Below are 26,569 nucleotides of genomic sequence, written 5' to 3' on the forward strand. Positions count from 1 at the left end.
GTTTTTTCGAACGATTGATGAGAAATCAAATAGAAAAGAATGAATATTTGCCTTGTATTAATGTATAAATAAAAATATATATGTAACTTGAAGTTTTGTGTACAAAGCTATAGAGTTATCTAATAGAAGAAACCAATAGAATTTTGACTGATTTTTTTATTCGAAAAATCGAAATCAACGATAGACAATTGGGAATAAAATCGAAAAATAACGCTTGAGAAAATTTGATCGAACGAATCTAAAAATTCCTGGAATAAATATACTTCAAACTTCTATAAGGATGTTTAAGAAGATAAATTAATATTTAGAGAGACAGAGAGTAAGAAAACGGATAATTAATCGGTTGAATTCGTAAATTAAAAATTTGTTCAACAAATTTATTCAATTTTATATAAAATGGCCCGATTAAATAAAAGAATTTTAAACAAATTCGATACATTTATACGTAAATTATTGTAGAGAATTGGAAATTTAACAATGGAAATTGCACACGCGTCAACTGATGAGAAATTCAAGCTGCTGATTTCGCTGATAATCGCGAAACTACAAATATATTCAATCTCTTCGACGATGATTTGCAATCGTGGAACCTTTTATATCGCATATGAATGACAAAACAAACTTGACACGAGCGCCCCGTTCACGAAATCCGTTCACTAATTTTAATCAAAATTCAATCCAAATGGGCTTTCAATTCATCTTCACGTACGAATCACGTATTTATTATAAACTCATATTTATAATCAGGATAAAAGCTTTCCAAACAATCGAAGATCACAGAAACAATCGGCAAAATATTTTTTCTCTAGCATATTTCTTTCTATATAATAAAAATGATTAATCGGTGAAACTTTAAATTTATCGATAAAATAAATAACCAAAAAGAAAAAAACAGAATAACAAAATATATTCTTTTCACCATAATGATTAAAAAGGAACGAACGATTACATCGATCCCAAATAAATTCTCGAATAAATTCATCCCTTTCGCTCTTCCCATCTCCGATCGCGAACAATTATCACTCTCGATCCAACTCTCCCTTCCAAACTGAAACAAATCGAAACTCTCTTCTCCCCCCTCCGATAACAGACAAGATCACCACGATGATGCGTGACACGAGCCTGGTGAAAAGAAACCATATATCGCAACTGGACGTAGAATGGCCTACGAGAATTCACGAGATTCGGAATCTCGTTAAGGGGCAAGGCGCGTTAACGGTGATCTGAATTCGATCAAGTTTATCGATACGTGTCGCCGGCCAACCGCGGCCATTCAACCATCCATCCCAACCAATCACAACTATGAAGTCATGAAGCTTCTGCTGCTCGTCCTGCTCGGTTGCACGTGCTCGGCCCATTTCGCCCAGCCAGGCGAAGACGATTACAGCTTCGATGAGATTCGATGGAACGGCGACGATTACGAGTTGGTCGATCACGAGGTCGAATCTCGAGAATTGACGAATCTCGTCGAGATTTTTGATCGTGGAGGAAGGATCGGGAGTTACGATGATCGAATCCGTGCACGAGAACCCTTTCTACGATTCGAGAACCCGGAAACCCATCATCCGATTCGCCACGGCCGTCGGCAATTCAGATCCATGGATTCGAATCGCGAGCAAATGTCTTGGCCTGTGAAGAAGGAGGCGGTGGTCGAGGGCGATCTCGTGTTGGGCGGTTTAATGATGGTGCACGAGAGGCAGGACAGGTTAACGTGCGGGCCGGTGATGCCGCAGGGCGGGGTGCAGGCGTTGGAGGCGATGCTCTACACGTTGGATAAGCTGAACACGCAGGATATCGTGCCGGGTGTGAGAATCGGCGCTCACATCCTCGACGATTGCGACAACGACACGTACGGGCTCGAGATGTCGGTGGATTTTATAAAAGGTGAGTGAGTGGGCGAGCAGATTCTTTTCCATTTCGCGTTGTTTCGCGATTTTAGACACGATTTTTGAGGATTATGATAATTAATATCATATATGATGTTGAATTTTGAGATAATGTTTTGCATTTTGGATGTATAGGAAATTATTACGATAATTGATGTTGGATTTCGTGGAAATAACGATTTTTAATCTTTTTAATCGTATTTAGAGGTTTGCACACTGAAAATTGATGAATTCGTGTTAATTATTTCGTCAATTATTATTGCTTTAACGATTACATCTCCGTGAAATTGACAATTTTTATAATAATATAATATGATGATTAATATCAAATAGTTATCCAGTGATAAGAATTTCCAGTTTAATAAAACAGAATATAAAATATTCTGGCTCTTCTTATTCTTTGCTATCATTCGATCGAATATATTTGGCTTTCAGAAAAATTAGAGCGACATTCAAACAATCTTCACGGTTCGAGTGATCATAATCTCGCGCCTTAACGAGAAAGAATACACGACGAAGCCACGGTGTCGATTTCTTTTAATTTTTCATTTATTCCATTCCTCTTACATGTCTATAATAAATCGATAATAAGCAAGAATAGAATCCACCTCCAGCAAAAGGATACTCTCTTTTATCTGTGATAGAAGGTATCTTTATAATAATTACAGCCATCTGTAAGGCATAAGTTTCGAGAAATCTCCATTCACGAAACTTGCAGATATCGATGCATCGAAAAAACCGAAAGATGAAAGAGGAATATAGGAGTTCGTAGTTTCTATATACCTACATCTTCCATCTCGAATCTTTTCTATTGCTTGGGTAATATTGGGGAGTAGAAACAAAATATTGACAAAGAACAATGGGACCAGCGAAATCATAGGAAGATGAAAAGTATCGCGTTGTTCAAAAATGAAAATTATTTTTCTTTGAAGATATATTATATAAAAAAAAAAAACGGAGAAAAATATTGAACAACGAGAAACTTCATTTTTCAAACTCGAGCAGTTCCTTTAACTTTGAAAAATTAATTATTTTAATGTGATTCAATTATTGTAAAGGAAGAAGTATTTCAAATGTGAAGAATTGTTCTCAAAGGTAGGCACGATAATAGAATCGCGAAGCTTGTTATCAACGAGCAACCAGATAAATTAACACTGGACAAAATGGAGCCAAGTTTCGACGCTTTCACGATACAAAATAGAGATAGAACATTGTTCTAATTAATGTAATTTCCTGTTAAGGAAATGACAATTTCTGCAACTGTCTAAGAATTTCCGTGATACGAAACCTTCCCTGAAAATTCATACTCAACTCGTTATTAATTGTATCTACGAAAATGTAAAATCTTCTCAAATAATCTAAAACTTGAAAATTTTTTCCTGACAATTTTATATTTTTAAAATATTTCCTTTGAATCGAATTTTTATCGAATACAGATCGATCCATTCCAAAAAAAAAACAGAGCATCGTTTCATCACTCTTCAAAGATAGCACGATAGCAAAAGAGGTTACATCATTCATCACGCGAGCTATCAAATTTTAAAGATCGTTGAAAACGTAACGAGAGAAGAATTCATTCTTCGATCGCTCGATTAATAATCATCGTCAATTAACTTGATTGAAACCTCGTAATAAGATAGAAAAAAAAAAAAAGAAAAAAGACGATTCGTCGAAGGAGAATCAAAAGTCGACGAAAATCGTGGAATTTGAATCCACTCGTTGGTATAATTATCATTAAGACTTAAATGGGTTGAATGAATGAACGAATGAACATAGGAAATTCGATTAATGGGCACAAAAGACGAGCGTGGACGATGAAAGGGAAAATTGCTTACTAACGTAATCGGGGTTGCATGTCGACGCCACGTAGCATAAATTATTTGCACATTTTCCCAGGCCTTCGACCGTTCCCGTCATTCGCCTCTATTATCAGGTGAACTGATGAGCTGTAATAACGATGTCAAACTGACCATCATACGACAATAGATAATTATTTATAGGCCTGTCGGATGGGCCGCTTGATTTATTTCGAAACAATATGTATCAATACGTGTAATGGATGGCCGAAAATTCGGTGAAATATGATAAGAGGCTAAATTACGAAGCTTTCGTTGTGTAATTACATACGGTTATATGTGGAATTTTGGGATGAATAAGTATTCAAATTACTTTTCGAAGAAAACTTAACAATTTTTCAAAAGAAAAAAATGAATTGTAAATAAATATGAAATTTGAAAAATCAATTTTGCATATTTTAAAATAATAACAATGACAATAATAACAGTGACAGTAATTTTCCAGAAAGAGATATTGTAGATTATTATATGTCGATTTTTATAGATGAGATTTCTTTTATAAATTAAAAGAAATTGCAATACAATTACGACCCTGCAATTGTAGATCATCCACAAAATGGAACGTTTACTTCTTTTATGTCGTTATTCTCTTATTAATTTTTATTTTTTACATTGCAACGAATCGATTTCCAATGAAAAAGATTAAGAATAACGATACCGAATGCTGCTTATGAATACACTTTGAATGGAATATTGCATCGCTCGAGTAGGCAATAACGAGTATTTATTTGTTAGCACGATAATGCTACTTTTACGTATTCCGTTGAATATTCGTGAAAGCGTTCGAATGAAACCTGCCTTGATCCGATATTTGATGATATAAAAAAAGAAAATAAAAGAATAAAAATGACGAGCTCGTAATTACATCACACGGATTATTTTTAAATGAGGTAAAGAAATTAATTAGCTGCTCTTTCTCAACCGTGCATGAAAAATAAATCATACTTTTTTACACGAAAGTATGTAATTAAAAGACAACAAAAGTTTATTTATTTGTAATTTATCCTTTTGACAGAATTTTTCAAGTCCTCATTATGTATCCGCTCATTGTTCGCCAAACAAATGGATGGATAAATCGCTAAAGACTTAATTAATTCCTGATTAAAAGTCTGTCGAAACTTACTAAATTGACGATCAATTAAATTGTCATCAATCCTGACAAGTAAATAAATAATTAAGTTTCAAGTGATTCTGATTGTAACACACTATATATTTATTATTTTTTATTCTTTTAAATTGTAATTAACTTTTTCACTGACAGATAAATAAAATAATGATTGTCGTGATCAGACGAGTAGTATATACGATCATTGTTGTTAAACAAGTAGAATAACCGTATAATTTATTATGATTTTTTCAATCAGACTATCTTTACTTAACTATAAATTTAAGAATTCATTATGCGCTTGTGATTCTATTTAAATTTAAATTCTAATTAAACTTTTAGAAATTCTAAATCGACTTTATCGATAGGGTAAAAACAATTCAAAAAAAATCTCATTTGCATTTAACACAACACTCGTAACCCCTTGAATTAAAGTTTTGAAATCGATTCACGTTCGAAGCTGCTGTATCTTTTGATTGAAATGAGAATTCCTGATAAACTTCGAGCATTGAATCAAGTTTCATACTCGATATATCGTATAAAAATAAGTTCTTCTTATGAATATTCCGTTTATCTTGGCTTTCTGTTCAAATTAATGCACGACAGATGTTGAATATTTAAATGACACATCTTCCTATGTCAACAGCTTGAGTTGAAATTTTTTGTATACAGATTTTTGTAAAACTTTTTTTACGTGAAATAGCGTTCAATGACGATTTATCGAAAATCAAAATTTATTTCCATTTGCCATTTATCCTTTCTTATTTTCAAAATATTATTTTCAAAATATTATTTTCAAATTCGAATTAATAAATTTAACGAATCGAAAAATATCGAGAAAATTCCCTTTTATGGAAATTTTTTATTGAAATAAAATTAAAACGTTTGAGAAGAGAAGGAAGATAACACAATCGATCAACAGAAATAATACTCTTTCGTTTCACAAAGAAAATGTGTAAATGATTGACAATCTCTTTTATGCTTTTATCGTATGGACAATGACGATAAAAACAATTTTAACGAATCACGAATCGTCAGCAACATTGCATTTTAATTCATAAAATATCAGCAACATAGAATTATATTTTCATTATTTTAATGAAACGAATCAATTTGATTATTATTTCAAACGTTTCAATTAATCCATCCATAAACCGATTTTCACCGTTGTTGTTCGTCAAAATACCACGGAAGGTCAATAGAATTTTTTTTTCTTTTAATCGATATAACAAAAATGGGTGGAAAATATAATTTTTTCAATTAAAAAAGTCGCAATTATTTCGTTTTCGCAATGCGTTTCATCGCAAAGGTATGGAATTTCTAAAAAAAATATATCAAAGACTAAGCGAATAATATTACACATTTTTCGACAGGAAAATAGAAAATATTCATAGATGTCAAACGTGGCAAAAAAAAAAGAAAAAAGAAAAATAGAAAATCTCGTGAAAAAACCGATAGATAACGATTAATCACGATTTCATCGTTCTCAACCAGCTATTAAAATTCTAAACGTGGTGACATGAAGCATTCTGCCATTTCGCACCGTATCCATCCCCTTTTCATTCCCTCTCTCCCCAAAACGCTCGAAAAAATTCTTTATCGTCTCTCCTATCTCCTTTCGTATAGATGTAGAACAAATTCATCGTGTCGTTAATTCATCGAACGCTCGTTGAATTTCACGATAATGGGCTATTTCTGAAATTCGATATAATTTCAATCTCGATTCAAGTGAAATTATCTTATGGACCGTTATAATTTTTGCACGATAAAAATCGATGATTAATTATTATTCCGATTAATTGTCGATATTTGCATATTAATATTGATAGAATTTTTTATTTTTTTATATAATAATATTGCACGTATTAATTATTTCACTGATTTTAAATTAATCACTTGAGATGATAAATTTGATAAATTTCGTTTCCAACAACAACAGGTTGGAATATAAAATATAAATAAAAGTTCAAGTGCTTGATCAAGTTCAAGATTTAAGTTTATGAAGGTATCGAATGATTAACTGGGATATCAGATTGCGAACGAATAAAAATCTTTCTCGAGTTAAAATAAAATAGACTTTTCTACTTCTCGTTTCGTTCGTGTTCGAGTACATTAGTGAAGCTTTTAGTGAAATTATCGGAACAAAGAGTACCAAAATAAGCTTTCGGCTTAAAAAAAAAATATATCGTTATAAAAAAAAATGTTATATCCGTATCAATGCAGGATCGAAGTTATCTTGTAACAATTTTTCCAAAGTTTATAATAGATACGAATATTTCCAATTATTCAATAACTTTTTCTTTTTCACAATTGATACACGATAAAACTTATTTTTCATAGAATTCTCTATTTCGGAATTGAATGAAAACGGAATTTGCATAGAGCACCTTTTTTTTTTTCAAAAAAATCATCGATCAGTTTAATACGATCATCGAAAGAGGAATATTTTTTCACACTGTCAAATATTTATTCGTCAAAAATATAATCTATATCTTTTCGATTATTCTTGATACTGAACGAAAATTAAAAACATAAACTAATTCTATGCAAATACGTTAAATATTTAATCAAACTCAAATTCAAATTAAAAATTATTTTCGAATAGATATATAATATTATCATAAAAGTTTCATAGTTGCGAATAAATGTAAAATTATTCCCTGTCATAATTTTCACAAATGAAGATAAAGACCTATTTTCACGATTCTTCAAATACTGTAATCCTCGATAAAAAAAAAAAAAAAAGAAAGAAAAGTATCACGAAATCTAAGTTTATCACCAATTCGAGTCACGAAACGAGAAGAAACGTTCGTCTGGAAAAGAACAAAAATATTTCCTGTATTTTCCACTCGAAATAAAAGTAGAAAATCTACTTGCAGGGCACAATCTGGTAAAAATTTCTACGACACCGTAGAAACCACATTCACGACCTGCGTGGTAGAACATCTGCGGGATCACGTATGTGTCGGATCGCTCGCCGAGTTGTATCACTGCGAATCCTCGGAAACAAATAACAGATACAGAAAGAAAGAAAGAGAAAGATAGAGAGAGAGAAAAATAGAAACGCGAAGTAGAAGTTATTCGAACAGTAGGAGGAGAAAAATTTCATTGCCACGCTAAAATCTTTTCCTCTATGTGTCGTAAAATCTACTCTACTCTCGCTCTCACCGATTTACTTTTCCTCTATCTTGTTCACCACAGTCTTAAAAATTCTCGCAGGCAATTTTATTACTTTCCTTCATTCCGTTTGTTTAAGATCTTAATTTCGGAAGGAAATTTTTACCTTTCAATCTTCCGACTACCATCCAAAATTTACCATCATTTTTCAAATTCGTATCTCTATATCAAAATGACTTATTTTGAAATATTATTCAATTAACAGTCGAATAATGAAACGAATTCTAATAATACTCTATCAATGTAGACACGTCTTTTTTTTATGATATTTTAAAATAAAATAATTGTAGCCTTTAAAAATTCATAATTATCACAAGATACTTACAATAACAATTAAAATTCAAAATTTTTAAACAAAACTAAACTGAAACGTATTCAATAATCAAATTACCTAATTAACATAACAACATAAAGGAAGATCAAATAAAAAATAATCATAAAAAAGATCTCGAAAAAAAGGTATCCTAAATGAAAGGCCATTAAGAGTGAGAAAAAATCGGCGTTGAAAGAAACGTGAAATTATATTTCGGTGGTCAAGGGAGAACGAAATTAACTAGGGATAAACCTCTTAAAAGGGGGAACAAAAGTGCTAAGTCAGGTTAATGTTTCGTGGACGACGTGCTCTTGCGTCTGGTTCATCACGAATGTATAAAAGTTATGGACACCGTTCAAACAAACCATTATCCCATGGAAAAGAAAGAAGAAATGTACTTACACAATGTATAACGAGATAAATAACTATAGTCACTGAGATTTTATTGAAATGCTAGCGGAGAAAACATCAATATGTCGTGTCTCTCGAAATGAAATGCGAATTATTGGAATTATTGCTTTCTGCCTCGTGACAATTGAAAAAATAACTCGTTCGAACTCGTAGAGAAGGAACGAAGATACTTTGAAATATTGTACGAAGGTAATTTGCTTCAAGATCAAAACTTTTCTTTGGATTAAATTTCTATCGTGAGTTCTTTTCAGTGGAAATAATAAGCTATAACAAACGATGTGACAATTGTGAAAATAAATTGGTTGATTTTTAAAGATAAAAAATTCTATTCAAGAGTTCTATAAATTTCTTTCAAATTTTTTTCTATGATATTAAAGAATTTCCATGTTATCTTCTTTCGAAAATTTTATATGATTTATTAACATATAATAATATATAATTATATAATATATAATAAATTGTTTTATGTAAAACAATACCAATTGCCAATATGAAAATAAAGAATTATTCAATGGAAATTTCTTTAATTATCAAAGTTAATTTTTTGAATTTAGTATGATTTTGAATAAATATTTCGAGCTTCCTGTAAATTATAGCAATACGATAAACATTTATCTCTAACTCAAACTCTAAAAGTTTTAAATAAAACATTTCTAACGTTCTGCCAATAAGAAAAATCGGAAACAATAAAATATTAAAAAACCGCGAGTACATGACATTTTACATGATAAATTTATTTCATATCCATTTATCGATGTTCATAATTGTATAAACATGTCCAATTATAATTCTGTAATCGTGACTTTTTTTCATACATCAGATCCATATAGATCGTTACAGTCTTATCGTATCTGCAATTTTATAATTCAATTTACCCCCTAAAATTTACAATTTTAAAATTTTTATAATACAATAAAGAAAATATATAAATTTTTTAGTGAAAAATGCGAACAATGGAAATTTAAATTAACTCGAACTTTTTTAAAATCTTACGTTACTTGCGATTTCTTCTTTTATACATGGATATATTATTCCTTTTTGGTGTCTTTGGTATTTTCTTCCACTCCCTTTGCAAATGCAATCTTCTTTTCTTACGGCATTATGTTTCATTTTTTACCGCTAGAATTTCTGTTTTGGTATCTTTTCACTACTACTACTTTCTTTTCATTGCTAAGATTCTTTTTCCCGCTGTCTTTCCACTACGTTTCCCTTTATCGCTACAATTCCTTTTTTGGTATAGCGTTACGTTGCTTTATTTTTTTTTATTACTCCTTTTATTTTTCGGTATTTCGCTATTCTTGTACTGCCTTCTTTCATTACTGAAATTACTTTCTCCTTTTGGAATTTATTTTTCTTTGAAATCGTAAAGAGTCCTCTCTCTCTCGCTCTCTCTCTCGACTTTAAAATTTCCCATAAAATTCACTTTGTGTCAAGGTCGCATTCCCCGTATGTGAAAATTTTTCCACAATTTCATTAAAGTATAACGGTACCCAAAGAGGGTATTTTGTCAAACAAAATGCCGTAAAGTAAAATATTTTCTTTTTCCATTCTTACGGAATAAATAGGGCATATTTGGAACCGGAGAACTATTTAAAAAAAAAGTCTATAAAAATGAAAATTGTCAAGAATAATTATGGAGGAAGGGATCTTAAATAATCATTGACCAATTTTAAATATTGAAATATCGTTGGTTTTAAAATTATACAGAAAAAAATTTCATTGAGTTTAAATATATATTCAAACTCTTATTGTGAATAAAACTTTTAACAATATCACTTTGAAATGAACTTTTAAATTTTTTCGCCTATTTTTGAAATATAAACTTTGTACAAGAAAAAAAGAAGAAAACTTCAAATATTAATTCGTTTTAAAATATCCTTTAAAACTTCAAATAAATAAGAATCTTCAAATTTTAGCATTCTATCATCCTATACTCTATTCTATCAAAAAATTGTATTCAAATTACCAATAATACTGAAATTTCAAGGTTGAACTTCACCCTCTCGATGAAATTATTCTTAATCTTCTCCCTTCCTCCCCCAAAAATTTCTTTGGATTATGCACTGCACCATAGAGGCCATTATAATTTATCCTTTAATTTTCATCTCGCTCTCATTATGAAGCAACCTAAAACTTTATTCAAAATTGCTATGCTCGTCATCGAACTACCTGTGCGCATGGATGCAAAACTGCGAAACTTTTGACGACAGTTTCGTGCACGAAACTTTCTAACACTGTCAGTGCCAATGAATTGCGCCAGACCACGGATCAAGCCAGTTTTCCACCCTCGTGGCAACGAGGCAACGACGCGTATTTCCCGTCCAGCTGGCAAAACACGTCAAGCGGATATCATATGACTTTTTATCATATTATATGCATATTTATCTTGGAATGGATATATATTGGAAAATGTATGGATCTCCGCTAACGAATAATTAATATTGAAACTGTGATAACTCGAAAAATTGTTGTTCTTATGCAAATATTGAGGATAAGATTGAGGTTAAATTTACGATATATTTTCGATTATTAAGCGTCGATTGTTAAGCTCGTTTCCTCAGAAAATTTATTACTTTCCTTTGTAATTTTTTTTCTTTGTTTCTTTCATTCCTCTATTTATTCATATTTCTTTCATTAATCCTCTTAAAAAATAACATTAAATAAAAATAAAGGAGCGAGAAACGGAACAAAGTAATTAAAGGGATAGAGATATCTTTGTAAAATTTGTACAGAGTTTTTGTTAATTTTGTATACACTTTTATGTAATATACACGAGAGTTTTTTTTTAATAAAAATATTTTCGATCTTGTCTCTTTATTGTGCTCACAAATACACAGCCTCTTCGACACAGACTGTATCTTGAAATATATAATATATAAAACCCAGTCAAAGAGGATTTACGCAATTTCTTTCGCCTGTTTCATACTCTGTGTTCTGAATATTTCATACAAATGTGGAAGTCTCCATCCGATATTCCACTCGCTGCTCATTTCGAAACGTTGTGTTTTGCGGATATATTTATCCGTTATAAATTAAAATTAAAAAAGAACAAAGGGAAAGAGAAAGAAAAAAATGTTAAAAAAAAGAAAAAGAGAAATATATATCGGAGAATCTCTACGATTGCACTTTCATCAGTGAAATTCGCGGTATCAGCAGCCGTGAAAATTATTGACAACGATAATTGGATCGGCAGCCAAGCAAAAGCATTTACGAATTTGTGTGTACGTGCGCGCGCGCGCATATGTGTGTGTGTATGTGTTCTGTCGATATTCCTGTTAAATTGGAATTTCTTTCGTCAGAGCTGCAATATCCCGTCATGCATATTGCGTTAAATCGAACCCAATAATCGATAGCTTAAGAGTACACGAAAATTGCGTATGATAAACGTTAATTTGCACAAAAATCTATTGAATTCTTACAATCGTAAAACATAGATAAAATGGATCTAACGTTCAATGGAAGTTAAATGATAGTTAAAAGTTAGATATGTAGGATCAGCAGGTTGGATCCAATCAACTTGTGATATGAAATTTGAAATAAATGAACTAGGTAAAATATCGATAATTCGATAATATCTAATAATCATCTGATATGCATAATCGATAATTATTATATCTTAATCTTTAACTTATACATATAGTTTTTTTGTTTTTACTAATAAATTGTTTCACAGATAATTCTAAGGAGAAATTAAAAGTTAAGGATGATTGTATAAATTTTATATTCTAAATTTTTATCTTATACAATTATTAGAAATTTTCAAAAAATTTTTACGATAATATTTCATAATTTCATAAATGTAATTTACTAATTTACTAAGTCGAAATCTTTAGCACGCTACAATATCGAGATTTTACCGTTCAATAATTTTTTGACTTTTACGATGATGTGGAATCAAATTCATCGACTATTCTCGAGGATCGTCAATTTTGTATGAAAAAAAAAAAAAAAAGAAAGAAATAAAGAAAAATTTGAGACAATTTAGATTCGTAAATTCGGATTTGTACTGAGAATGGTCACGGGTGCTTGATCCCTTTTTTCATTGAGACGATCGTTGCAACCTCTTGGATGGATATTTGATCGCATAAATTTCGCCGACCTACATTAAACCCGGTGAAAGAGATGAATATCGAGGAACGAAAAGATGGCGAATTGATGGTGACAAATGGCTGGGTGTGCGCCCAGTTACGTTTCTATTGGAAAGCCGGTGAAAAGTCCGGACAAATATTAGGAGGCACTCGGTTAGAAAGAGGGAATTACCGACGAAAAGACGAATTGGTGTCGCGAGATTTACGAGCAAGTAACGTGGAAATATTTTTCAAACCTTGTTTTTTTAAAACCCGCAACCATTTTTCGATATATCTCTGGCTGTAGAGGATTTTTTTATATTTTAATCTGTTTTATCCGTTGAATTTTCTATGAAAATAAAGAATTAACGAAGAGAACTTTTCATGAGAATAATAATATCTCTCTCTCTCTCTCTCTCTCGCGAAAACTTTTAATTTATTTAATTATTCAAACATAAAAAAAATAATACGTAACAAATATATGTAAAAAAAAAATAAAAATACTAAAAGAATAACAAATGTTCTCCATAAATAATAATATAATCTTCAGACGAAGGATTATGATTATTTTTATCTACTTAAAAAAGGAATGCTTGGCAAGGGAGGAGAAATTTTTTTAAATTTCTCCCAGGATGCATAATTCACAAACTAAAACTTTTTAGAAGGAACTGTAAAAAAAAAAAAAATAAATAAATAATGCGAGATGTTAAATTACCTTAAACCTTCATTTTCTTTGAAAAAAATCCTCTTGAATAATTCAACAATGGCTGAAAAATGAAACGCTTAAGAGCACGTACGATGTACAAAGAATAACGAGATTAATAAAAAAATTAAAGTAATTAACCACTGACACATATTAATTATGAATAAAATAGAACGAATCTTCGTCCATTTTTTTTTCTTTTTTTTTTTTTACTTTGAAACTCAATGTCTATGTTCCAAAAGTATATGTATATAAAAATATTTTTATTTCAAGAAGTGACTTTGCGATTTTTAATCGATATTATCATTGGTTTAAAACCGATGAAAAAATGATGAAACGAGATATTCTATAACTTTATTGATGGTTTATACTGCGTGTTCAAGATCAAGATATGGATATTACAAAAGCTCGAAAGATTGTTCTATATCTAAATATTTCATGAAAAAGATAAAACAAAAGTCTTCGAAATCCTTAAGAAATCCTCGATCTCATCTTGAATTTCAATACTCTTCTATATATATATTGAATATTGTAGAAAATCGATGTGAATTCATCCAAATTCAATTTATAATAAAATACGAGAATATTTTCAATATTTATATATTTGAAACATTTCTATCTATAATTTAATAGTTGTACAGCGATCTATATACAACGATGAGTGGAAAAATTAAATATTATACATCCATTGTGTCATAATATAAATTTAAATATTTCCAATATTTACACATTTCGTAAATATTTTTACTATCGGTTAAATTGTTAATCGATTAAAACATCCATTTTGGCTTTAATATTTAAAAAAAAATGATTCAAAATTCACGGTACAAATTTTTCCAATTTACAAACCAGAAAGAGATTTCGTTTCATTAAATCTCACGATACACCATAATTATCGATAAATCCAACAAAAATTGTTGGCAAACATTGCGAAGAATTTCTCTGGACAAATAGAAAAGGGTGATTCTGCGACGATTCTGTAGTAAAGGGGAAGAAAAATTCGGCATTCTTGAGATTCCAATCACGGAGAAATGCTGAATCTCGAGAAGGAGAGAAAAGGGCGGTGCAAAGGTTCAATCATTCCTCTTAAAAAATGATGAAAGAAGAAGAAAAAAGAGGTATCGATTCGTATCGGTTGAGATTTCGTTTTATCACGTATAACTTGGAAAGGATCGAATGCGTGAATGAATTCCACGCGCGATCCATTATCGCATAGCCCTTCGAATGAATTCCATGTGTCTGCAATCCACGATATAATCGAGCGGATATTGGCCTACTTCCCTCGATCGTCCTCAAATATTTAATAAAACATTTTCGAAGAGAGATTTCCACTGAGAAATCAAACTCATTTTTCTTTTCCGCAACATGAAAGATTTAAAGATAACCTTCTTTTCTTTTAAATTAAAAATTAAAAATTAAAAATCGAACGATCTATCATCCAAACTGTGCAATCTACGCTATAAAATTTTGTTTAATAAAATTTAAAAATTTTAAAATACAAAATATCTAGGCAATTGAAAATAAACCTGAAGAAAAAGATTGCCAATTGTTAAAAATATTTGATCAAAAATTACTGTAATAATATAATTCATCCTTTCAGAATGATTCCATTAAAATTGACGGGAAAATCTTTTAATTTAAACCAAACCTAAGAAATCAAATAAAAAAAATAAATCAATTACCAAAGACGTTCACTCTTTATTCACCCTTAAATAACGTAACCTAAAAAAATTCAGAATTTGACAAAAAAAAAATTTTTCTTCTTTATTCCATCTAATTAATAAAATTTATTCCTTTCCATTTCGTTCTCAATTTTTTTTCAAACGAAAAACCAAAAAAATGATTCTTCGAATCCTTTACAATAAACGGTGATCACGAAACAATCGAACTACTAGTTCAAAGGGAAAAGAACACTATAAGACGATACTGGACAGAAGGCTTTCGGGGACGATTTATCAATCCAACCCCCTAGACGACCCTAAAGGGAACCGAGTCGTTCTATCTTCTTTCCGACGTGGAAAAATACGATTAACGAGCTTGGGGACAATTTTACAGTCGAAGGGGTTGTACAAGGTGTCTCCTTTCCTTTTTTTTTATCCCTCTTCTCTCCTGGAGAGGGATGGAAAATCGGCGACAGATCGGAGGAAGAAGGACGGCTCGATAATTCGCCGATGGCGATACCGTGTATCAACATTGTTCGTTGAATTTCCACGAGCAAAGCATTTGTCTCGCGTAATCGATCGCGTGGAGAAATGATTCAAAACAGGGAAACCTCGAATCCCCTGCGGGGGTTGCGTATAGATTCGAGAAGAGGGAAATTGCTCGAGTGTGAATTCTCTGGAAATTTGCTCTACAATACGTTTCTCCTCTCTTCTTTTTTTTAATTTTTCTTTTTTTTTTCTATATATATATATATAAAAATTGAACAAAGTGGAATACAAATATTTATAATAAGGAATAAAAAATAAAAGGAATAATTTTGACGTTTCAGAGATTCCATAATTGGTTTATTGGAAGATTAAAGATTTTTAATTGAAGAAATGTGACTGAATTTTTATAATGTACTTGTGAATGCCAGATTAAAGATTTGAAAAATATCTGTATAGATTATTAATTAATATTCATTTATATTGAACTAATTATAAACATGAATATTATGAGACGAAATTTTCATAAATAAGTTACAAGTAATAAATAACTTGTAACAGAAAATTCTGGCAAAATATTCGAAAACTCTTATTATATAATTTCATTAAAAACATATTCTCTTTTTCCCTACAAATTTTTCCAATTTTGTAATATGAGTTCAGAATTTTTAAATATAATTTCCCACCAAAAATCTAATATTATTTTCCTCCAAAATAAAAAAAGATTGGAGAAAATGCAATTGTGACGAGAAAAAAAAAACTTGGGACAAGATTAATTCCAGTCACTGAATCGAACATTTCCATTCGATCATTCGCGCTTAATTCCTCGATTATTTATTTATTTTTTATTTCCTTTTTGTTTTTTTATTCCTATTCGCCCTACTCTCTCCCGCGATAAAACTAATATACAGAGAACGACAGATTCGTATTCCAACGCAACCCGGATTATCAACAAGTTTATGCATCGTAAACACGAGTTGTATTACATGTCTCTCTAACAACAATGCAATTCCGAAGGATGCATCCTCGAGTTTCCCTTAGCCGCATTACAAATAGACGCTACGTGTTTTCCCAACCCTCTGCTCCCAGGCTACGAATTTATTTAGCGACACATCGTTGCGTCTGTCTCTGTCATCTCCCAAGAAACCTTCCCACGGTTTCTGCCACACACTTCCAAATGTTTCGAGCCACGAGTTCACGTTAAATTCAGCGTGCACGACTTCTCCAATTATTGGTGAACTTGTTTCGAAATCACGTCTCCTCCTTTCGATTCCCTCCAGATAATTAAGAAACTCGACGATGATGGCGTGACCGAAATTTTCTGTTCTGTGTTTTGAAGATTTTTAATATTTAAATATTTTTTAGTAGATTTTTTTCTTTTGTATAAGCGTTTGAGTGCGAAGTGTGCAATTTTGGATTTCTTGTTTCTCCATTCATCAGAAAAATTGATATCTAGAACTTTTTTATTTTTCATAATGCAGTGAATTTTGTGTTTCTCCATTCACCAGAAAAATTGATGTCTAGAATTTCTTTTCTATTTTTCATAATGCAGTGAATACATTAAAGATTGTTATCGAGATTGAAGATTTGTAATAATATTTTCAAGAAATCTTTAAAGTCTTCAACATGATTCAAACAAATATTCTGCATTTTAAAACTAATGATTAATCAAAATCGATTGTCTCGAAATCTTGAGATTGTTTAGTAATACAAAGAACGATGAGGAAGAAATATGAATGGAATGGTCATTCATCACGAAGGCAAATGATAAAGTATCGGGTAGAAGAAACAGATCGGTAGCTGTCTTTTTCATCTTCTCGATGATAAGTGGTATAATTTGATCGTGGACAAATAATGGTATTGTTATCAAGGAAAAAGCGACGTGATGGCTTTTCTGATAAAAACCACGTTGAAAATTATTGTTCCATTCCATGTTTCTTTATTGTCAAGCGAATTCCATCGACTTAAGTATTTTAAGTAGAACTATTACACGTCAAATGACTATAACTTATATCTTACAGTCGATTCTTACATTGTCACAGGATGAAATGAAACTAAAATTTTTGTTTTGTACTTGTAATCTTCCATGAAAAATTATTATATTACGTGAGTTTATTTCGATTGAACAATTTTTATAATAACAGACTACAATTGTAAGTAGAATATATTGGAATTGATCAGATCGCTACTTCTACCTTCATTTTACATAAATTATGAAACTCGAAGTAGAAAAGAAATTAATTTTTAAACACAATATAATTCCATATCTTCCGATTCGAAATTACGAGAAACGAGAAGTTGTGTCGAGTAAATTGAAGTAGAATTATTTATCTATACGACATTTCGAGGCTTTCATTAATGGGATTCTCGAGTTCCATTATAAAACAACGTAAAAAACGGAGAGAGAGAGAGAGGAGAGCAACAAGTATCCAAGCTTTGTGAATTTCCGCGCGATAAGGGATTTCGTACGATAAAAAGAAGAACTGCTCGAAAAGGGGTGGAAATCAATGGCAAATTCCTTGTTGGAGGATTCAAATTTTTCACCGACCTCCATTATCTCGACAATAAAACGCAATAAAATTGTTTTTACTACACGGGAACTCGGGCATCGTGCAATAGATTCGATTTCGGTGAATCGAATCGAGCCATTGAAAAATGGCGCGAACAATCCCAGGGAGAGAACAGTTTTACTTTAAACGTGCATCACAGAGTTTCACCTAACTATTTTCATTGCTCGGGGAAATACGAGATACTACGTTTCTCTTTCACGTGGATCGCCATTTTTATCGGATTCAGATTGCTGAGAAATAATACTTCGTAGCGAATTTCAAGAGGAATCGATCTCGTTCCCAAATATTTTACGGGATAATATTGCGAATGAGATAAAATTTTAAAGAAATTTTCCTTCCAGATCAAAAGATTTATACTCAAAAAAATTCATAAATAAATAAATAAATAAATGAAAGTAATAAATCAATTTTCGCGTAGTGATAACTTTTAACAAAAATTAATTTCACTGGCAATATTTTACAAGATTGATTAAAAAAATATACACCTACCTACGCACAACATTTTTAAAACACTTGCTGATGAATATTTATAAAGATTCTTCGTAGTAACTTTCACAAACAAAAATTGACTTCACTTTGGTAAATATTTTACAAACTAAAAAAAAAAAAAAAAAACAAAAAAAAACCTGAAATAGAATTAAACTTCGAAAAAAAATTGGAATACACATCGTGACAGTACGTTATACGTATTCGTAAAAATTTGAAAAATAATTAAATCTTCTCAAATAAACAGGAATATTATTCAACTTTTAGAGAGGGGAAAAAAAAAAGTGTACGCGCCATTTCTCCACCAAACATTATTTCAAACGCGAAACTTGGTGAAAAACTTGCTGTCAGCAACAGTTTAACAAATACTTGGATACTCTCTCTTCAGCATTTCACATCGAGGCACGCATACCGCCCCCAGGAACACGGTACAAATGACGGTTTCCTAGGTCTTTTGGCGTGACTGTCGTCAGAAAAACGCGTATCCCCGAGGGAATCGAACGTGTTCGAAATGCGGATGGTACGCGAGAAATATGTTGCTCTATATTATGGAAAACTTCGGTAGAGCGTTCTCATTGTTTTGGAAACAATGCTTGCAGAAGAATACCATTTTTTCCCTCGTTCCTTTTTTTCACGAATCACGCTACGACGAACCCGCGATAAAGCATCGAATCTCTGTATATGTATATATATATATATAGAGAGAGAGAGAGAGAGATCATTCTTCCTCAACTCGTCGTTTTCATCTCTTAGAGAAGAGGATACATAAGAGAGTGAGGATAAAATTGGCAATTGGTTGGAAAGAATTTACATCGTTTCATCAATGAAATGGAACGAAAAATATAAAACATTTTTTTCTTAAATTCGAACAATGCGGAAGAATAAATTTATCGTGAATAATTTTCGAATGATAAAAGCGATTTTAATCGTTATTTTTGATAACGAGATGTCCACGAGAAGGAATATAATTTTTCAAAGCGATAATAGCGAAAGCTTAAGAAGCTTATTTAATGATTTAATGGTTGAAGAAGAGGTAGATTTTGCTGCTGGATTTCAGTGAGTTTTCACATCTCAGAACTTTCCTTTGCCTTTATGTTTTTAATCTCGGCTTTGACTCTTTTCTGAATATATATATATGTTTCCATCTTCTGATTCTCTATTTTATCTTGTTTAATCTCAGGATATTTATAATCCTGTTTGATCTTTATTTGAGAATGGAAAATTTGCAGTGACTTACACGGTTTCATGTAAATGAAAAATATAAAAAGTTTGTTTTCTTCAAATAAGATAGTCTTCACAATAAGATTCCAAGAAAATTAATTTCTTCGTCCAACTTTTGTGAATAAAATTTACGAATTAGGAGAATAATTATGCTTACTCGACGATGATATCTTTATATCGTCGTGTAATCGTACGAATTATGCACAATTCTTCGATAATATAATATTCAAAAGCAAAAGCAGTTTTCTATTACTCGATATTCCGATATTTCAGAAATTATTCGCCTCACACGTTCGTAACAACGTTTTTTCCATGAAATTCATGGTATGAAAATGCGATAAAACAAATGTAACTTTATTCTTCTCCACGAGTTCCGTGTCTAGCTTGTTTATTTGCACTTAAAGCACAAGGCTGCACTTCATGGCAAAGCTTCTCCGTTAAAGAAATATATACATGTATATCAAGCTATACAAATGCTTCTCCATCATCGCCATTTTTGTACCGCCATTTTTTGACTCGAGTGGATCTTTTCATTAGTCTTGCATCAAATATGATATTTTACAAAAACCTCGTGAACTTGTCTCGGGACGTATGTACATACTTTCATTGCATTACTCCAGAAATGAGTAAATATAATTTATAGTGCGAAGCTTGTCTAATGGCTTGTTTAATGGAGGATTCGGAATATTTGGAACTTTTCTAGTCTTGTTATTTTCTTTAATTAAAAGATTTTCGTATTTTGTATTAAATCGTTTTATAATTCTAATTGCAATAATGATGCGGATTGCAATAATAATCACACTTATTGTATGATCCATTATTAATTAATTATTTAAAATTTAAAATAATTAAGAAGAATTGTATAATATAAACAGGAATACGATGTTTGATGAAACATCGATGAAACGAATTACACGCTGGAAATATTTTCGATTTCGAAACGTGAATTCTAAAATTCCAAATATTCCTTTGAATTTGAATATTTCCAATAATTTAAAAATATAGAAAAATTATTCTTTAATCATTTAATCATCTATCTAATATTGCGTATGCAATGTGCAAAGATACTTTTATCAACGATAAATAATGACTACAAATTATCAATAACGATCACTAATAATGATTGTTAGCTTATATAACCAATAATGACCATAATACGAGAAATTTAAAAATATTTATCACCGACAATAGTGATTTACGTAACCAAATCCATAATAGCATCCATCGCCAATAACAATAATTAACAATTATTCTCGTATCACAATTATTCAGACTAAAATATTGATCGTTGCAACAAGTTTCTTTTTATAGATAAAAATTTTGAACGATTCTCATCAAACCTTGTTTTCAACGACATATAATAAAATAATGAGATAAAATAAAATAAAAAAAAACACAAAACAAAAAGATTGAAAAGATATAAAAATATCCATCGTCTCGATCAAAAAAAAGGTTGAAGGCAAAACTGGCCGCGTTTCAAGTATCTTCGATCCACGATTTATCGAGAGACGGTTTCGAAAAACGTTTCCACCCTCTCGTTTGATAACGAGAACCACCGGTGGCTAGATGAAATAACGGACACAGAAGGGATCGAAATGCAGAGAGGTAATAAAGAACAGTGATCCTCTTCTCGGCTATTAAAAGCCGCACGCGAGCATTCGTGTGGATCACGAAAACTATATTGTTCCGGGTGCGCGACCCCTGAATCTTATTCTTCCTTTCATATTACTTCGTTCGCCGATAAATCGTGTTTCGACGACGATCACGAAATAAAAATAAAATGAAGCTATAGAATCATTACGCTAAAAATAAACTGATGGAAGAATCGAATATTTTATATTAAATGAAAAAGGAAAATTATGTTATTTGAAAAAATGACAGAAAATATGTTATTCGAAAAAATTTAGAGAAATTTTTGAAAGGAATTTAAAAGAATAGAGAATAATTCGATGGAAATTCAAGGAAATTTGATTTCTTAAAGTCTTCGAAGAAAATTAATCCTAATTCAATTAATCCTATTTCACGTTGAAGATGAATAAATAAATTTAATAAATTTCCTGAAAAAATTGTAGATCGAATTGAAAAAATATTTTATTATATTATAGAATTTTAACTACAATATTTTTCTCTTCTCGAAGTAACAATCGAAATATTAAAGATATAAGTTTACGAATTCGCTGTACATTTATAGTGTCTCAATTAATTTGGATATTATTTAACGCTATCTCAAAACTCCACGAATATAACGAATTTTTAAGAGATGAAATATCTTTCTCTCTTTAGATCATTCTCCTCTTTTTTTCGATATAAATGGTAATTGTCTCGATTTTATGCTATATATACATATATTGAGAAGAATGTCTAAGAGAAAATGATATTTCATCGTTTAAAAATTCATTCATCCGAAAAATTTAAAAGGTTCCAATTGCATTGGTGGAAAAGCTATTCGATATTCGTATCGATACCTGGTTTATTCTCTACCAAATCATCCATAAAAATAATTTCACGAGAAAATAATTTGGAAAACAATTTCTTGGATCTCGAATGAAACTATAATATTATCCTTATCGGTAATAATACATATTAATTAATGACTTATTCGTATTATTTATGCAAAAAAGCTTTTAAAATATGCTTGAACTTTCACTATATTTTACTGCGAATTTCCATATATGTATGGATCCACTTATGAATATGAAAATCCAATTAACGGACTATGTCGATTTTGCGATATTAATTTCAATTTTCTCACTGATTACTCGCGATATTTTTACGGATTTTTTAATTAATTCGCACGCATTAAATACAAATCGGATCGAGTAAACGAAATCACCACAATATCTATTATTTATCATTATATTTAAAAACTTAATAAATAGCTATCTATTTTCTTTTAAAAACTCCCATATTTCCCCCCAATACTATTATAAAATAATAGAAAAAGATCATTAAATACAAAGCGGATCGAATAAACGAAATCACCACAATATCTATTATTTATCGTTATATTTAAAAACTTAATAAATAGCTATCTATTTTCTTTTAATAACTCTCATATTTCCCTCCAATATTATTATAAAATAATAAAAAAGGATCCTATTTCTCATTAAATTTCCTTTCAAACAACAATCATTTCAATGCTTGCAAAATGAATTTACTCTGTTTTAACGATATCAAAAAAATATTCGATTCATCGAATGGATAAATCGAATAAATATGATAAGATCGAATCATATTCTTAATTATTGTACCTCTGAGGCAAATATCCAATCACGATGTACGATTGGCACAATTACAGTTCAACAAAGAAAGAGAAAAAAATAAATTGAACGAAGGAATACGAAAGAAACGAAAGAAGAGAAAAGAAAAATATTTGAACCATTAATTTCGATTGTCAGTAACCATCGAAATTGGTTCCTTTATCGAATCCTTTACCTTAAATACGGGGGTATCTCGTAAAATTGTTTCGTGGAAACCTCGATATCCCTTTCTTCTTCCACCTTTTAACATTGACTTTCCTTCACGGGCACGAAAAGGAACGAGACCAACGAATTCCACCCCCTTTTGGACGTGAAGAGGGTAACCTGGGCTCCAGTAAAGCCCATCCAGACGAAACTTGGTTTTGGTAGCCATGAAATTTCCATCAGGGTCGTACACGGTTTCAGACTAGAAAATATCTCTTGAATACATTCGATGAATATATATCGACTTATCGACAAGATTTTCACGAATATTTCTTCAGGAATAATCCATTCGCGGTATTTTTCAAGAATAATCTTCCTTTCCACATAATTTTTCTCGATTTGGAAAATTATAAATAAGTAGGAGTTCGATATATTTGGTGAAATTTATAAATGAAAATAGAAATGACTGAAAATAACTTTATCTTTTACAATCATTTTGAAGAAGAGTTTGAATTTTTAGATGAAAAATATTCGATTTATGGATACAACAAAAATTGGATTTCGATATATCCAATGAATATATTGAATATATTGAATTCGATATATTAAAAATTTGAAAAGAAATATTGCAATTGGAAATTTTATTAATAATCCTTATATATAATATCCAAATAATTCTTCCTCCTCTCTTATTTTCTCTTTAAAAAATTTTCAAATCTAATTCTTTTATATTATTTTTATTTATTATATTTCTTTCTTATCTTCGATTCACATTTGAAAATTTTTAATTTTATTAACAAAAAAATTACCAAGATCAAAACTCGAATGAATTCAAAAATTTTTATCATTCGCATATACCGGAAAAAAAATTAAATTCGGAAAAATTGCTAAAAAATATCTAAGATTCTCCTAATGTAATTTACATATCTGGTGATTGGTTGGCAGCAACGAAAAGCTAAGAATGAAAATGAAAACCACTTATCTTATCAGTCAAATTAGATTCGTGAAAGTTTGTAAATGTTCCACGTACAAAGTGCATCATGCGAAATGCATCCTATGCATCACACAGGGATAAGTTTGAAACCGGTGACCTGGTTAACACTTCCTATCGTTCATGCGTATCTACGTACGTCGAAAATTTCCATTATGTTTTCATACAATTTTTAACCCCTTATAAGTATGGAAGGGGGGGAGAGAAAGAGGAGGGAGAAACGTCTGAAAGATTAACGACGACTCGAGGAAAAACACAACTTCGAAGCGAACTATCACACCATCAATAATAGTATGAAGTTGCAAGCAACAGAGAAAATACATTTTTCTTCTTAAAAATGAAATGAAAAGAAAGGAGAAAAGTCCAGATCTGGTAACAACGGGCACGTCAAAGAATTGTTCAACTTTCAAGTGAGATTTCTATATTTTTGCGCGAGGAATAATCTTAAAGTGACAATAGGTCAATTACACGATACGTTAGGTATGAAGTTGTCGAAATCTAACTATTAATTAAATTGGATGTAACTTTTTATCGAAATAATAATTTGAAGACTGGATATGGAAAAGGCTAATTTTAAAAGAAATATTTGTACATCAAAACAAAAATTATTATTCATTGACAAAGTTGAATAATAATAATGAGAATATTATATTTTCAAATTTTTAATTTAATAATCCAGTCTCCATATTTTTTTTTTTTTTTTTCAAAACTATCCCCCTGTGAGTTTATAGATATGTCTTATTAAGCTTAAGTAAGTTTACTCCTTAGAAATTATGGAATATGAGAGAATCGATAGCGAAATATAACCCTTTCAAAGTTTCGCCTTAATCTCGATACCTAAGTGAGAACATAAATACCACGATATTGTTCTAAACAGTCGATCGTTTAGAGCATAGGAAAACTTCCGATATTCCATTTCCGGTTTATTATCAATATACACAATATACTTGCTTCGAATCTCTGAAACTTGGAAAATCTTTCAATGATTTTATAGATCATTCTTAATTAGATAAAATTAATCTTAATTTAATACAATTAAGTACAAAATAAATCTACTAATTTTTTAATTTCTTATAGAAATTACATAATTGAATTCTACTCTATTCACGCATTGTTCAATTGATTTTTGGATATAATGGATTTGTTAATTGAACAAGCAATTAACAAATTACATTGCTCGTGACGTGTGCATACGACTCCGCCATTATTTTATCTAGTGACTTTTGTTGACAAATTACAATATCTTTTATTAAGAATACATTTGATTGCCCAAAAATATATCTAAATACATTTTGTACTTAATTTCTATGATGAGAACAAACTTGAAAAAAAAAAAAAAATAGTCTAAGCGAGAAAAATTTTAAATATCTTTTAAAAAAAAAAGTTAAAATTAAAAATTAATTTATACTTACAATTAGTTGAACTCTCAATTCCGCACATATATAATTTCTTATTGATTCTATCTACTTTCAAATCACTTGATAATCACTCGTAGAAATCAATCGAATTTTTATTCTCTCTAATTCTATTATTTTCAAATCAGTTTGACCCCTCTGATCACCGAGTAGAAATCCAATCGAATTTTCTACTGTGCAAGGAATTAAATCGTGCCCGATCGATAGGAAGGATAGGAGAGAGACGTGTCAGGGTGGATTTAACAGAGCAGTTGGATCCGTAACAATGTTGTTTAGCAGCGTAAATCGCTCTCTGTATCAGTGCAAGCGGTTCGAGTGATCGGTCGAGTATGTTCGAAACCAAGCGGAATCCTCATGTTGGAAAGGACATGGCACGCTACGACTATTAAGGATCGATCGGCCAAATCGGCTGTATGATTTCCACCGATAAATCAACCAAGACACGCCCGATCTGTGTTTCATCGATTAACTTCAGACATTGAACGAACTGCTCCTACGATTTCCTACCACGTTTTCCAATAATTAATGGGATTTTTCCCGATAAGCTTCACCCGCTTTCCCGATATTCTTATGAAAATGGATATTGACGATCGAAAGTGACGACCTCTGCCACGCTCAACCAACCGTCAAAAATGCTAATTCTACGCTTCAGCGCGAGATCGAGATTCTTCTTTTTTTCTTTTCGAAAAAGAAAGTTTCGCGATAGAGTCATATTTCTATAATCTACGATTCACGATAATATTTTACGTTAAGATAAGAAAATTATCTTGCTTAAGAAAAAAAGAGAATTGAATTCTTACAATTTCTAGAATCCAAA

The 26,569-nt window shown here is 30.8% G+C and overlaps 1 protein-coding gene across 2 annotated transcripts in view; it reads left to right on the forward strand.

Annotated features, from left to right (window-relative positions):
* The first annotated feature begins 1,162 nt into the window (after positions 1–1,162).
* Positions 1,163–26,569, forward strand: part of LOC102671687 (metabotropic glutamate receptor) — a 105,958-nt gene continuing 80,551 nt past the window's right edge. The window contains exon 1 of one of the 2 annotated variants that reach the window (XM_006607066.2): positions 1,163–1,884. In XM_006607066.2, coding sequence (XP_006607129.1) covers positions 1,311–1,884 — 574 coding nt within the window. In that variant the 5' untranslated portion in view covers positions 1,163–1,310. The remainder of the gene's footprint in view (positions 1,885–26,569) is intronic. The other variant, XM_006607067.2, reaches the window with a different exon arrangement.

The sequence above is a fragment of the Apis dorsata genome, unplaced genomic scaffold, assembly GCF_000469605.1.
Source record: "Apis dorsata unplaced genomic scaffold, Apis dorsata 1.3 scaffold_1, whole genome shotgun sequence".
Lineage (NCBI taxonomy): Eukaryota > Metazoa > Arthropoda > Insecta > Hymenoptera > Apidae > Apis > Apis dorsata.